Raw genomic sequence first — 16,682 nt, forward strand, 5'->3', positions numbered from 1 at the left:
GGCCTTGTAGGTTCTTTTACAAGGCTGCATCAACCATGCCACAGCAGAAAGGGTTATCTACTTCACCTTTCACAGCTGGGCTGGGTGGCACTTTGATCTAATCAAATTTGATAATTCTTAGTTCTGTTCACAATTTTCATCAGCTTTAAAAGCAGTTTCTGTGTAGCCAGCCACAATTGGGTCTTAGCCTTAAGTAATAGGATTTTCTAGGAAACTAATTTGTTCTTGCATACGTTTTCCTTTAAGCAAAGGCATAATTCTGTGCCCCTGTACCTAGATGACCAGTTTTAATGGGATCAATAGCAAGGAAATCAATACATCCACAGACCTGTTGATGATGCTTTTAACTTGGAGACTGAAACAACTGTCATATTTTTCCAAGAGTATGGAACCTTATAAATCATGATGTAATGAAAATGAAATATTCTATTCTATCTTTAAGGATCTGACAAACTAGTATTAAGACAAAAATTGACTTTGGAACTCAAGCTTTGATTCAATGGGACACACAAGGCGTAGATAAGCATGAGAAAGTAAAGAATATCATCTTCGGCCCCATCAAGTGGCCTGGAAGGTGATTAACACCTTAACCAACAGTACAGCTACTCAAGCAACTATACCTTATTTACTGCTGTTCACATTGCCTTAACAATAATTAATTATGACAAGTATCCAAGGGCTGGCCAACATTTCTCTTGTCAAGGGAACTCTGAGCTGAAGAAATACGATACATCAACAGCTGATTGTGGCTTAATTGGTTCTGAATAAAATGACAACAGCTCTTGAGAGGCTTGGCCCAGGCAAAGCACCAAGCCCTCATAACATTTATTTTCTGTATCTTAAACTTGCTGATTTTGTTATTGTTGATGGGAACTGACATTATCATTCTGAGCTCCAACAGAAAATGTACTCCAAAACCCACAAGGGGATTAAGATTTTCGTAGTATCTGTTACAGTCATGTAAAACAGATTCTAGCAGTGTTGGTGAATTCAGAGAAAAGAAAATCACAAAGAAAGAACTATTGGTACATATTAGCAGCCTCATTTTGTCTTATCAGTTCATCAGGTTGTGCTGCTGAATATTCCTGCCTATCAAAGTTAGCTGGTTTTGTATAACTGGCTAACTTCAGGACAATCCTACAATTTGAGCAGAGTTAGCTGAATTAGTTAACCAGCTAACTCAAAATATCAGAGTCAGCCATTTAATTTATCTAGCTAACGCCACTCCTCCCCAGAACACCTCCTGCCCGCCCCAAGAATGCCCCAGCTCATCCAGATAAATTCTAGCCGGGTAGTTACCTGGCTACAATTTAGCCAGATATGCGCTGAATATACCCAAGTAAGTCATTTAGACAGATAGCTTTTCAATTATCTGTCTAAATTGCTTTTGAATATTGACCTCGGGGTATTCACAAGGATTTTCCTATCTATATAAATAAAAATGTAAATGTTCGTTTGTTCAAAATCTTAAATCTCCGAAAGTTCTTCACCGCTTTGAAATTTTGACACAACGTTGCATTCGAATACGCGCGTGTTTTTATATACCTATATTATATAGATGTCACACCTGTGACAGGTAAAAACATGCTTTTTTTGGAAAAACAGCGCCATCTGGTGGACGCACAAGCGACACATGCTATCTACAATATAAATGGGCTCTGACCCATGGCCCGCAAATGTGCAGTAGAGAGCAGCTCTACCGCGCATGTGCGGACCATTGAGTTCTGCACTATGTGCTGGGTGTCACAGAGGGGAGGAGGAAAGGTCAGACGAGTTGCCGCTCCGAGAAATGGCTCAGCCCGTTCCTCCCCCGCTGGGGAAGGGGGGAGAGAGTAAGGACTGCCGGACAGTTACACACAGGAGGAGGAAAGGGTAGAAGAGTCGCCGAGTCAGTCAGTCCACTGCCGGGGAAGGGAGTTGGGACGGCCGGAGCAGAGCAAATGCAGTAGAAAACAGCTGTGAAGAGATCACAAGCAGCTGCAGCCTGCAGCAGCCAAAGTGCAAAGAGCTGAACAGAGAACAGCTCGCCCTCCTCCCCCGCCCCGAGACCCACAGATAAAGAGAAGCCAAGTAAATATCCCGCAACTGGGGGGGGGAGGGGGAAGGCAGTGCTGTCAGCCCGCTCATGGGTCTCAGCCGCCACGGGAAGAGTTTACATGGGCATCGCTCCACCCCCACTCCCAGCAAAGCACAGTGACGAAAGTGAAAGCCAGAGCCCTGCTCCCTCCTCCCTCTCAAGCCCCCGATCGGATTTCTTAAAGGCACAGGTCTGCCAGAAAGAGCAAAGTAAGCTAGGCAACATGTCCCAAATCTGTTGCAGTGCCTGCCGCCTGCCCTTTGTGAGGGTGGGGGGGAGTGTTTTCCTCTCTCTCCCAGATACATCTGGCGTGGGAAATTTGCAAGCTCTTGCGAGTGCAGAGCAAAGACTTAGGTGGGGAGGGGACAAAAATCCCGCCCGTTTTAACTGTGTGAGAGAGAAGTGTGGTAATGTACGCTGAAGGTGAGTGTGAGTGCCAAAGAGAGAGGGAGACTACGTGAGGGATTGTGTATGTGTGTGAGAGGGATTGGGCGTGCGAGTGTGAGGGACAGAGGGAGAGTGTATGTGCAAGAGAGAGAGAGAGAGAGGAAGCCTATGTAGGGGGCTGTATGAGAGAGAGATTCTCTACTCCCCCCCCCCCAGCTCTCCACTTATAGGTTAAAGTGGAAGGGGTTCAGTGTAGAGGGGAATGGGAGAGCAAAGGAGTTGGGGCCTGTAAGGATAGAGTGAAAGGGGTCTGAGCCTGTCCCTCCACCACCGGGGAAGGGGGGAGGGAGTTGGGATGGCAGTTCCTACCACCGCTGCCGCCTTTGGCCCTTCACCACGCCGAGTCAGTCCGTACACTGCCGGGGAAGGGAGTTGGGACGGCCGGAGCAGAGCAAATGCAGTAGAAAGCGGCTGTGAAGAGATCACAAGCAGCTGCAGCCTGCAGCAGCCAAAGTGCAAAGAGCTGAACAGAGAACAGTAGAAAGCGGGGGGGGGGGGGGGGGGGGGGGGGGGGGGGGGGAGCGAGCGAAGCAGAGCAAAGACGTAGGAGGAGAGGGGACAAAAATCTTGTCCGTTTTGACGAGCTTAACGGCTTGGACTAAATATTTTACGATTCCATTTCAATGTTTCCAATTGCATTGTTAAATTGAATTTTCATAGATTTCGATTTATTTTCGTTTTGATTTAATTATTTCGTGTGACATTGCGTTGGAATTGAGCTGTGTCGTTTACCATACCGTTCATTTAGTGAGTATAGTTTATGTTTTTTCTTTTTTCATTCTTTTTCATTTCTAGAATTATGCGGTTTACATCTAGACACGGATTGTTTCTCACATGGACAATTATAAGTTGCGTGTTCTAGAGTCGGCAAACCAGACAATCTCTATATCTGCACAGACAATGGAACAACAAAAAATATTGTATACCCACAAGCATTGTGAAATTAACCATATTCGAAATGTGCGCTCTCTCTTTTCTTTCTTTTCCATTTAACCAGACTGAGCCACAGCAACGCGTGGCCGGGTACAGCTAGTAAAGGAATAAAGGTTTCATATTTTATCATGTATAATTTTCTTTACATTTTTCCTATGATCACTGTACAACATTAAATGATACCTTCGAGAAGACTTGTGACGCGATGATTCTTCTTTTTCTCGATGCCTCCTTTCCCTGTGTCTTTCTTCCTTTTCCCTGCTTACTCTCTCTCTGTGACGTTCATAACTCCTTTCTGCATATTCTCTATATCTGTACCGGTCATCATCACTAGAAGAGAGAGAAATCAGAACCTTTTAGCAAGCCTAAATACGTCTTAAATATGAAAAATTACATTTAGATAACAATATATTATAAAAGGAGCTAAATATATTTTATTTTCCTACTTTGTGGCCTATTTGTGTATATCCTCCTCCTTTTAATACACAAATGCCATATATTTTTCTCATATCTAAACCAAAACCATATCTAAAGATTAAAAAAATACAAACACAAAGCATATTCCATCAACACAATGAAGAACATTTTAGAAGTTGTTTCATTTGTTTTCATACTAAACAAAATTAGTAACAATGCAAAGGAATTGCAAATATTGTTACTACTGTAGTTTAACAAAAGTAGTTAAATCAAAAGTTTTGTTTTGTTTTGTTTTTTTAATTGAGCAGGTAAGATATTGACTCTTAGCTTGCAGACTTTCCAGTTTCACACACATATACACTTACCTTTCACCACATTGAGACCATTCTGAGGAAGCCAATGAGAGCTCCAGAGTTTCAACTTGGCACAGAAATTAACAGTCACAAAAAGTCAACTATTTTTCAGCCAATATATTGACTATTTATTGTATAAAATACATGATGGCAGAAGACCACATATAAGGAAAATAAGACCACTTGGACTTTCTCAAATGTTAAATATTCATTCCTTTAGAATTCATGTTATAACTTCTCTTGCAGTAGCAACTGTACACATATTCCTTCATTTAAGACCCTTTGGCATCATGTATTCATGCTCACTCAAGTAACGAACGGAATGACAGTGAATCTTACAGTAAAAAAAATGTTTTCCTCAAGGCCATAAGTGGTAGATGTTTCTATTACTAAAGCCAACTATATAAAAAAAACCCAAACCCATGTTTTTGTAGTCTTTCAAAGGGAAGATTTAGAAATTAACATCCACACAATTTGTAAATGTACTATTCATTTTGTGATACAAGCGTTTATTAAGAGATTTTGGAATATGGAAAAATTATAAAAATATTTGTAAATCGGATTTGTTCTTTTGAGTTGCTAAAAGTAGTACAACTGAATCATTGAAATATTAAAATTCTATTTCATTGCATTAGCAATACAGCCCAACAATACTTTAAATACTGCATACGTTCTACCTTCAGTAAAGGTTGGCATATAATTGTAACTCTTCCAGTTTTCTGAGACATCCATGAAATAGTACTCAACCATTAAACATTAAGTGACTATACAAATTCTTTCCATGTTGAAATCAGAGTGTAATATGTAAATAAGGTCAAACAGACCTCTAGACTAACCTTGGACTATACATGCTTTTATGAGCATGTATCCCTTTCAACTGAGATACCTACATAAATTCTTTACACTGACTTCTTAAACCCTATTTATGAGTATTAAGTTGTATCAGCATTAATCATGAAATATCTAATTGCTAATCTTTTTCTTTACTCTCATCTCGCAGTTACCTCTCCACTCATTCACTTCAATCTTCAGGCCTACTTTCTCTCCCCCACCTGTCTTGGAGGAACACCTTATTGATCTGGTTTTCAGGATATCCATAATGAATATGCATGAGATAGATTTGCATGCACTAAAGAACAAGTGTATGCAGACATCTCTCATGTAAATTCATTATGGCTATCCTAAAAATCAGATTGGTTAGGTGTTCTTCCAGGATAGGGTTGGTAAACACTGCTTGAGGCACTTTGGGTTTAGCTGCTCTCAGAGACGTCAGAAGATGCAGCTTTTACTGGGTGTTATCCTGTAAGCTGCTTGTATGCAGAGCCTGTGGCAGACCTGCCCTGCCGCTCAGCAGTTTTTCTATTAAGGAAACTGGTGCTGTGATTGAGAAGCTGCCATAGAGACTATAAATGGGTGGCTAACAGTACCATGCTCCAAAAGGCTGCAGCTACTAACCATGACTGCAGACAAATCCAATATTCAACCTACCCTGCACATTTCTGCGAGATCAAAGATCAACTTGCCGAGGAGGCATGCGGGGGGTTAGGATGTGAAGGCACACAGTAAGGTAGAGGAACAGCTGCACTTGACTTATAAGTAACAAATATCAATCATATGTATTTTGTGAGCAGTATTCTGGAGGGTTGATATTTGATCAACATAATTTTCACCACTTTTTTGGTGGAGCGTTGCAACAATTATTGCAGATTCTAAAAATTTTTTAATGTATAATTTCACATTTTCACTGAAATGGCTTTTCCACCTGAAATACTATTAACATATTCCCTTGAAAAAAGTTATGCACTCAAAACACAGTAAGGGGAAATCTTATGGCAGTATTTGATAAATTCTCAAATAATATAACTTGAAAAAGCTGCTTAGGAAATAAGTGCTCCTAGACTAAATTAAAAAAAACCAGACTAATTAGAAATTTGGAAAAGATTTCTTTACATGAAAGAAGCTTATACCATGCAATAATTATACAAAATCAATCAATTTTATGAAGCAGATAAGTTATGTTTTGGATAAGGAGAAAAAGGTACAAGTTTTTTATTTTCATTTAAGATATTAAAAAAATTGACTGATTTGATCTAACATGAGGGAGGCAGCGGTATAAGTGGGGAGAAGGGAAGTATTCTAGGATAAGCAGGTACACGTTAACTTCATTTTCCTTACCTGTCAAAAGGCTAGTTATTTATAGAACTATTAAAATTAAACTATTTCTGATATAGAAATTTGCAAAGTACTCAAATAATAGAGGAAGTGCAAGAAAATATTCAATTTCCTTATTAAAAAATTAGTCAGTGACATTACTCAATCATAACAGAAACCAGTTCATTCAGTTGATTCATTCATTCATTGGCTTAACTGATTTATACATACAACTATATTGACTAAAAATATTCTTAATGATGTGCACTATAGCTTACCTTTTCAACTGACCACCAGCCACTCTAAAGAAAAAAAAAAGATCTTCCATTCAACACCAAACTTATACATTAAAAAAAAAACTACTTAAAAACTGTCACATTACTATATCATTTCTGCTGAATGTACCTGATACATTCAGTTATGATGCTTGCCTAGAAATGCCCAATAAATCAGATACCTCAAGTTTTGTTTAACAGATTCACAACAGAAGTTAATCTGTCACATAGTATCAACACTTACTCGAAAGCAAAGCTCTTAAGTGGGAGAGGTAGCATGCCCAATATATGTGCATCCTAAGAAAGATCTAGGTAGTAGAAATAGCCATGGTATATTAAAGAGGTGAATAGTTTGCACACCAGGGGAAAAGAAATAACGACTGTTTACTAGATGGGCATCTCCATCTGACCAACCCATAACAGGCCAATGCCCAGTTTAATCCGCACTTGAATACACATTCTGTGAGCACAAACCTTACTGCAGATGCAGCAAGGTTGTTTTACGCTCACAAAACATGCATTCAGAAAGGTGAGCACTGCTTAGTGCCCTTGCATGGAAATTCCATGCAAATGAGGGCATTAGGTAGTGCTCCCTGATGCAGAGGTGCGCGTTGGTCTAACCCAGATGCTCGTAGCACTGGAAACTTAACTCAATTTCAGGAGTCAAGTGTCCAGCGCTGCTGTCACCTCAAGCCGCAGCTGAAAATAAAATGAAAATAAAAAGTTTTTCCTGCTCTTGGCTGGCCAGATAGCTGGATAAATCCATATTTATCTGGCCAAGCGACAGCAGCTAACTGCTGTTACTGAACCAAATAAGTCCATATTTATCCAGCTAAGTGGTGGTGGCTAACTGCAGCCAGATAACTGGATAAGTTGGTACTTATCTGGCTAAGTAGAAGCGGCCACTGCAACTTAGCCAGATAAATACGGACTTATCCAGCTATCTGACCGCAATTAGTCACTGCCACTTAGCGAGATGAATATGGACATATCCGGCTATCTGGCCATGGTTAGTACTCTCTCTCTTCCGGTGCTACGTTTCAAGAGATGGCCCCCCCTCCTTCCCAAGTTAAAATGTGAGTTGAGCCTGTGCTGAATACACATTTTTTCCAGTCAGCGCACTTTTTTATAACTCCCAATGCATTAGATAGCACTCGTTTACTGCATCAGGAGTTTAAAAAAATCTCATCTGTGTGATAAAACTGTGCACTGAAATCCAGTGCATACTTCGTTAATGCTCAGATCATTGTGTCGGCCTGAGAATGACTGCAGCCTATTTTTTTCTAGTGGCTGGAAAAATACATCACTTTCCAGTATGGTAATTAGTTTCAAAAGAAGAAAAGGTGCAAAAATATAGAGAATATATAGGAAATGCCTTTCAAGTACAGCTATAACAGGAAAATACCTAAAGAGATTTAAAACTTTTTCATAAATAGTTTCATAAACTAAACTATTTTTTTCATTTACTGGTGAGCAGTCTTGATTTTTACCTACAAATATTTAACTTCACTAAAAAGATTCAGAAAAAAGTATCTTTCTACATATCTGTACACAATTTATTTTAATGTATTTATATTTTGCCTTTCAGCCACTTCAAAGTGGATTACATTCAGGTACCTGTAGGCATTTCCCTTTCCCCAGAGGGCTCACAATCTAAGTTTGTACCTGAGACAATGTAGGGTGAAGTGATTTGCCCAAGGTCACAAGTGCAGCAATGGGATTAGAACCCTGGCTTCCCTGGTTCTCAGCCTACAGCTCCTCCGTTCACAATAGGCTGGAATATCTAAAAAAATTACTTTTCATATATACCATACCAAAAATTAATAAATCAACTTTTGGTTCTGTTCAGAAGACTGGATCATACTAAAATAAACATAGAAACATGGAAACAAAGAAATGATGGCAGAAAAAGACCAAACGACCCATCCAATCTGCCCAGCAATCTCCCACACTTATCTGTTTCACCGACCACCAAGTTCAGGGCCCTTGTTGGTAACTGTTTGATTCGAATTTCCTGCCACCCCCTGCCTTTGATGCAGAGAGTAATGTTGGAATTGCATCAAAAGTGAAGCATAAGGCTTAATGGTTAAGGGTGATAACCGCCACATCAAGCAAGTTACCCCGATGCTTGTTTACCCAGCCTGCATAGATCAATGCCTTGTTGGATGTAAAAACTAAAATAAATAATTTTCATCTCTATTATAGTTTAGAATTCAGTTGAAGATAACTAAAACCTCCACCAAAACTGGTGCCCAGGCTTAGAAAAGAGGCAAGGATTAAATGGGCATAATAAGTGAATGATCTCATCATATACTTGGAAAAGTTAGCAAAGAAATCGCCCTACTTGTGCTAATGATCAATGAAGAACTTCAGTTTCCATTTATGTCACTGATCACTGAATTTCTGCGAACAGTTTTAACGCATAAGTTAACATTTTCTTTTAACTCCCAATGCAGTTAATGTTAATACACTGGGAGTTAAAATGTGTGGTTGCACAGGTAGAACACACATATTTTGGGATGGGATGGGGATTGAATGGGAGACAGTGTATAGTAGCATATATTTTGTTGTGCTCCTAGCCAACTATCTGGCCATGATGAGACTATATTCCACCTCTGACAAAGAATACATTTTCTAGTGTTAAGAAAATGTGCGCTCAGCCAGCTCACTTCTCTGCATTGGGAGGGAATGCTTAATGCCTTCATTTGCAGGGAATTTGCATTGGAGGATGCTGAGCTGAGTGCACATTTGTAAACGCATATTTTGTGCAGCAAAACTCCTTCTTGCATCAGAAATAATGTTTACCTGCAGAAAATATGTTTTTAAGTGTGGGTAAAACCATGAGTTCAGCTGAACACACTATTATTGCAGGAGCCTGTGGAAAACAGCTAAGTGACTGTCATCATTCCATTGTTCTTTTAAATGTCAAGTTTCTGAATACTTTATGTCTCAAAAAAGCCTTATGAGAAACCTAAAACAGGTAAAGATTTTTATTTTTATGTTTTTTTTAATTGATGGAGACCAAAGCTATAAGCCAATAATATTATCTATGAGTAAGATAAAAAAAAAAAAAAAAACAACTTTAAAAATGTGTCTTGTTTAATACACACAGCCTCTTTGCCTATTTATATGTAGATTATAATTTTACTAGCCGTTAAGCCCGTAACAACGGGCTCGGTCCGTTTCCTTCCCACTCCCTCCCCCTCATTCTCCCTCCTCCTTCACTCTCTCCCCCCTCCCTCTCACCTCCCTCTCTCTCACCTCCCCCCCCCTCTCACCCTCCCCCCCCTCACACCTCCCTCCCCCTCTCTCTCACCTCCCTCTCTCACACCTCCCTCCCCCTCTCTCTCACACCTCCCTCTCTCTCTCTCTCACCTTCCCTCCCTCTCTCTCACCCCCTCTCTCTCCCACACCTCCCTCCCCCTCTCTCACCTCCCTCTCTCACACCTCCCTCCCCCTCTCTCTCACCTCCCTCCCCCTCTCTCTCACCTCCCTCTCACTCCTCCCTCTCTCTTTCTCTCACCTTCCCTCCCTCTCACCTTCCTCCCTCCCTCTCCTCAGTCACTCCCCCTCTCTCAATCCCCTCCCCTCTCTGATCATCCACAACCCGCAAAACTCCGGGGGGGGGGGGGGTGTCCCTCCCGCTCCTGCCGGCGCCGCTACTTCTCCTCCCGCTCCTGCCGGCAGATATCGGGGGGGGGGGGCTGTCACTCCTGCGCGCGTGCGGCACCGCTGCTTCTCCTCCCGCTCCTGCTCGTCTTCGCTACTGCTCCTCCTGCTTCGCGGCCGCCGCCACTCCAGCTTTTCACCTTTGCCGCCGCTCCTGCGGCCCCACCGCCATTTTTTTTTTCGGGCACGCACGGCTCTGACCGACGTGCTTGCCCGCACATGCGCAGTAGAGCTGCTCTCTACTGCGCATTTGCGGGCCGTCGGTCAGAGCCCATTTATAAGGTAGATTGCAGTATATTAATATTTATTTATTTATTTATAACTTTTTTTATACCGAAGTTCAGGTAACAGAATTACTTATCACTCCGGTTTACATTATAACAAGTAGAAAACAATGACAACATATGTCTTACAATGAACAAGGGAGTGAACAACTTGGATAATATAACATAAAATAACTATGAACAGTAGCAGTATGCACTATTAGAGCGAGACTAGCACATGGGGAGGGAGGTTTGCTAATGGGGGGGGGAGGGGGAAGGAAGGTTGTTCGTGGAGGGGGGGGGAGGAGGGAGAAATCTAGTAAAACTTATAGAAGACTAAGTTTAATTTCTCAACGTTTCACAGGAATCAAATTTTAATATATAAACATCCACCGATAACATCAGTGAAAAAGCATTTCCTGAAGTTACTGCTTGAACTACTATTTTCAGGTACATTTTCAATATGGTCATGACTTAAATGTTTTCAACACAATATCAGCAAAATATGCAGTGAAATTTGAGATTAATATAATAGAGACTGTGATCCTAAACCCCATTCATTATCTGAATATTTACTACTGAAGCAGTGTTTATTGGATCATACAAAAAATCAGGGAGCATTTAAAACACTATAGCATAAAAAACAAGATACTTTTGCTCAATACAAACGCTATGTTAAGATTAGTGGCTCGCAGGACAGCCCCATGAGCTGCCTCACTCAGCCTTGCTGCCACGCTGCTCCAAAATGACAGGACACTGCCATGACCCCAGCTTCCTGGCATCCTTCCTTAGGCATGTGCACGCCCCAATGCTGATCTCTTAAAGGGCCCACGGCAGGAAAGTCTTCACGGCGCCTCCTGATATCACGCAGCTTCCACATATAAAGGCTCCTCAGACTCCTAGTCTTCACCTCAGCAACGGGTCTCCTGTATCCTGTGTAGTATGTATCACTTCTTCTGCATTCCTGGTTCCTGCTTAACCTTCCAGTCTTGCTTTGCCTAATCTTCCAGTTCCAGCCTTGTCCTCCGGCCCAGCCTGCCTTCCTCGTTCTTGTCATCAGTGTCTCCTGTGTGTCCATTTCTTCCTTGCCTTGCTCCTCCGGATCTTCTCCTGTCCACGATTGCCTGTCGCCTGGACTCTAGCTACAACCTGTCCCAGGGCTCTGCCTAAGGGCTGGATTTACTAATACCGCCAGGCTAATTGAATCCCGCGGTAACGGGGGGCGGTCCTGCGCTAGCCGGCAGCAATCGCACCGAATAACTACACCATAAAAGGTGTAGTTATTCGGCGCGAAACTGGCAGCGAAAATGCAGCATACTTTTCGCTGTACTTTGCGGCGTCAGCCCCAGTGCCGCCCCGACTCCTCTTCCGGGGCTAACACCGCCCTGATCTTGGTATCACGTGCGATCTGCTTGGAAAATGACCCCCTAAGTCCTGCCGGCCACCAGAACCCAAGGACTCAACCCAAGGGGGAGGCAGCTAGTATAGGTGAAGCTCCATTCTGGCCTGTTATCAAGTTCATTTGCTCGCTGCCAGCGTAGATCTTGGGGATTCACTCTTGAGGCTGTGTCAATTATGCTGTAGAACTAAGAGCTCACACACCCCATCTCCTTTACAGTTTGCTGAGGCCATGAGCTTGGCAAACTCAGCCCAGGCTGCTGCCCTAGCTGGGATAGTCCACCAATTGCAGCAGCAAGGTCAACTTGACCAGATTACCAGCATCTCGAGGGGCATGGTTGCTCCTCCACTTTTGGTGATTCCAGCTCTGACTCCACCAATTCAGCTTATTACTTCCAAGGTACACTTGCCTCCGTTTCCAAGGTATAATGGGGATCCCAGAAGCTGTAGAGGTTTTCATAATCAGTGCTGATGCAATTCGAGCTGCGGGCCACATTATTTCTGATAGACAAGGTCAAGATAACTTACATTCTTTCCCTGCTGAGTGGCACTGCAATGGCTTGGGCTCCCCCCGTTTGGGAAAGGGATGACTCACTCTTGGGGGATCTAGCACACTTCCTGCAAGAGTTCTGACAAGCATTTAACGAGCCAGGTCGTACGACTTCCAAGTCTTCTGATCTTCTGCTGATCAGAGAAGGCTCCTGATCTGTGGGGGAATACGCAGTGCACTTCTGCACCTTGGCCTACGAACTCCACTGGGGCAGCGACAGCATGATTGCAATTTTCCGACAAGGACTTTCAGAGCGCATTAAGGACAAGCTGCTGCCCGAGACCTACCATGTACTCTGGAAGGGCTGATCAGACCAGCCTTTTGAATAGATCTGAGGTTCCATAAAGGAGCCAAAGAAAGAGGCTTGGCTTATCAAACCAACCATCCGGTTCCCGAACTTATGGAACCCATGCTGGCTTTAGAACCCTCTAACATCCTAGAAAAGCTGATGCAGGTGGCTCATATGTCAAGCTATCTCTAGAAGAGAAGCAGAGGCATTGTCGGCTCCAATTATGCTTGTATTGTGGTGCATCAGGGCACTTTGCTGACCATTGTCCAGTCAAGCTGGGGAAAAATCCTGAACGTCAGTGTGTTATGTGAGGGGACACCCTAGTCTGCCCCTACACATCTCCCCAATTTCTTGTACCGGTGCATCTCCTTCATTCAGACACCCACTTTGACGCTCAAGCCTTCCTTGACACTGGAGCTGGAAGAATTTTATTTATGAATCTCTAGTACAGCAGTTATGGGATTCCAACAGTTCCCCTAGATCCAGCAATCATGATTTCCTCTGTCCATGGCACAAACCTTTGCCTGGACATATCATGAAGCCTACAGTTCCCCTGTCCATGCAGACTGGCATCCTGCACGGGGAACAGATGTCTCTGTATGTTCTGCCAAAGCAATTAATATCATCATCCTTGTCCTACCCTGGTTCCATCAGCACCAGTCTGAGGTTGACTGGCGAAGTCTACAGACTTCCGGTTGGGGCCCCAGCTACCAAGAAGTGTGTCTGCGCAAAGCTCAGCCTGCAATCTCCTTGGCAAGAACCGTGGTCCCTGACTCGCTTGCTCCAACAACCGCCCCTGCGGATGCCACTAATTATCAACACACTGATGGCTCCTACGGTGGTTACAGGAGAGGATGGGCCGGTACTCCTTCCATGCCAAGTCTGGACACAGAGGACTCAGATTGCATCCGCAGTCAGTTGCCTGTGGATGCAGTCCAGTCCGCTTCATCTTGGGGCTAGTGGGCACCGTTGTCTGCTTGCCTGAGGTGCTTTGGTGCCACAATTCAGCCAAGGCAGAGATACATTTTGAAGGACAAAATTCATAGGAGCCAGATACTAACCTACAAGCCCCTCAAATTATAGAGAAGATCCACAAGAAATTCCCCAGAAAGTCAAGACCAGAAGACAGAGGAGGCAGCTTTGGAGGAGGGGTATTGCTACAAGTGGCAGCTTGCAGGATATCCCTGTGAGCTGCCTCACTCACCCTTGCTGCCATGCTGCTCCAAAGTGGCAGGATGCTGCCATGACCCTAGCTTCTGGGCGTCCATTCAGTTTTAGTCTGTTTGCACATAGGACAGCTGAAATATATCCAAACATTAGATAATGATCTTTCAATGCACCTTTACATAAAATCTGTGGTGTCATCAGCTTTCATGAAATTATGTAGGTTAAAACCATTGCTTGATACCTGCAATTTTCACACTACTCTTCAGGCTCTAATCTTCCCTGTACTGGTCTATTGCAATTCTCTCTTCTTTGGTCTTCTAGCCAACTGTTTGAGAGCATTGTAAATTGTGCAAATTTCTGCTGCTCGCATTTTAACTGGGACTGCAGATCATGAGAACATACCCCCTGGTCTTTCTGCCTTGTGCTGGTTACCTGCTCAATGAGGGATTAAATTTAAAATTGTTATGTTAATCCATAAACTGATGTACACTACCTACCTCCCTTCTTAACTCTATTTTGCATATTTACAAACCATCTCAAACACTCAGATCTGCCAATCGAGGTCTACTGGATGTTCCCCCTCCAAAGCTCTCACATCTGGTTGAAACATGCAATCAGGCCTTCTCAGTATTGGACAGGTTCAATATTATGGAATTCTCTCCTAGAAAGCAGAGTTGCTTACCTGGAACAGGTGTTCTCCCAGGACAGCAGGATGTAGTCCTCACATATGGGTGACGTAATTAGGCGGAACCCTATTACGGAACACTTTTGTCAGAGTTTCTAGAAACCTTGACTGGCACACTGACATTGCCCAGCATACCATGATCCCTGTGTCCACAGGGGTCTCCCTTCAGTCTCGTTTGTAGCAAAAAAGTGCGAGCGAAAAATAAAACAACAAAATGTAAGTGGACCCAACTCCTTGGGGTGGCGGGTGAGTTTCGTGAGGACTACATCCTGCTGTCCTGGGAGAACACCTGTTATAGGTAAGCAACTCTGCTTTTCCCCAGGACAAGCAGGATGGTAGTCCTCACATATGGGTGATTAGCAAGCCTCAGGCTGACTCATATTAAACAGGCCAATAGCAGACAACTCGTGCGGCACGCACAATAATTGGGGTGCTATTGGCAATGATGAGGCAGCCTGAAATCACAGCAGGTGGTTGTGGAAAGAGTTGGGCATTACATTGGAAAAACATTTTTCAAGACAGATTGTCCAAAGGCAGAGTCTTGATGGCCTTCCTTATCTAAGCAGAAGTGGGCTGCGAATGTGTGAAGAGAGCTCCATGTCGCAGCCTAGCAGATGTCAGAAATTGGCACTGAACGATAGTGTGCTACCGACGTTGCCATGGCCCTTATGTGCCTTCACTCACCCCTGGAGAGGAAGGCCTGCTTCCTCATAGCAGAATTCGATACAGTCTGCTAGCCAGTTGGAGAGAGTTTGTTTGCCCACTGCAACTCCCAGCTTGTTTTTATCAAAAGAAACAGTTAGGTGGATTTTCTATGGACTGCAGTGCGGTCTAGATAGAATGCAATTTGCACGCTTACAGTCCAAGGTGTGCAAAACTTCTCGCCCTGGTGAGAGTGAGGCCTTGGGAAAAGAGTGGGCAGACTATAGACTGAGTAAGGGGAGAGACTATGTCCACCGTAGGAAGAAATTTAGGGTGAGTATGGAGGACCACTCAGTCACAGAGGAATCTAGTGTAGGGTGAGTATGAAACAAGGGCTTGTAACTCACTGACCCTTTTAACAGATGTAATGGCTATCAGAAAAAGAATTTTCCATGTTAGAATTTTTAATGTGATAGGAATGCAAAGGCTCTAACGGGGAATGCATGAGCCTTGTGAGCACTACATTTAGGTCCCATTCCGTAACCGGTGATTGTAGAGGAGGCTTAAGTTGTAGAAAACCCATGATAAGCTGACTCATACCTGGTGGTATGCTGAAATGGCACTGAGGTGTACCTGTGCAGGGGATGTCTGGAGACCAGAATCCGAAAGCTACCCTATATAGCCTAATAGAGATGGAGTGGGGCAGGAAAAGGGGCCAATACCTTTTTGTGTACACCATTTGGTAAATCCTGTCCATTTCGAATGGTAAGATTTACGTGTGGAAGATTTTCGTGAAGCTACAAGTACCTGAAAAACATTAGTGAAAGGATTTGAAGGTTCAGATGGTATAAATTGCCGTGATTTTGTGTTATGAGATCGAGCTGTGGACAGGCGAATTGGTTCCTGGATTGATAGGTCGAGAAGTATGGGGGAGCATACTTGTCAAGGCCAGTATGGGGGTATGAGAATCATTAAACCCCTGTCCTGCTGTAGCTTCATGAGAATTTTTTGGCTTTGAGTGGTATCGGAAGAGACGTATATAGGAGGCCTTTGTTTCAGGGGCGAGCAAAGACGTCCATGGCTAACACGTGTCGTTGCCTGTGTAGGGAGCAGAAGCTGTCCACTTTGTGGCTCAATTTGGATGCAAAGAGGTCAATGGATGGTTGACCTCAGTGCTAGAAGATTTTGCTCGCTACACATGGGTTCAGAAACCACTCGTGGGGATGGAGACATTGATTGAGATGGTTTGCTAGTACGTTCGGTATGCTTGTTAGATAAGTGGCCTGGAGATGCATGGAGTGTGCAAGGGCCCAGGCCCAGATCTGCGTGGCTTGCTAGTAGAGCCGATAAGAGCCTGTGCGTTCCT

General features: G+C 43.4%; 1 protein-coding gene across 5 annotated transcripts in view; it reads right to left on the minus strand.

Annotated features, from left to right (window-relative positions):
- Positions 1-16,682, minus strand: part of FIP1L1 (factor interacting with PAPOLA and CPSF1) — a 323,029-nt gene that overhangs the window by 2,426 nt on the left and 303,921 nt on the right. For 4 of the 5 annotated variants that reach the window (XM_029587658.1, XM_029587666.1, XM_029587651.1 and 1 more), the window contains 2 exons: positions 6,657-6,680; positions 3,641-3,787 (listed from right to left, as the gene is read on the minus strand). In XM_029587658.1, coding sequence (XP_029443518.1) covers positions 3,641-3,787; positions 6,657-6,680 — 171 coding nt within the window. The remainder of the gene's footprint in view (positions 1-3,640; positions 3,788-6,656; positions 6,681-16,682) is intronic. The other variant, XM_029587675.1, reaches the window with a different exon arrangement.

This window comes from Rhinatrema bivittatum, chromosome 1, assembly GCF_901001135.1.
Source record: "Rhinatrema bivittatum chromosome 1, aRhiBiv1.1, whole genome shotgun sequence".
Lineage (NCBI taxonomy): Eukaryota > Metazoa > Chordata > Amphibia > Gymnophiona > Rhinatrematidae > Rhinatrema > Rhinatrema bivittatum.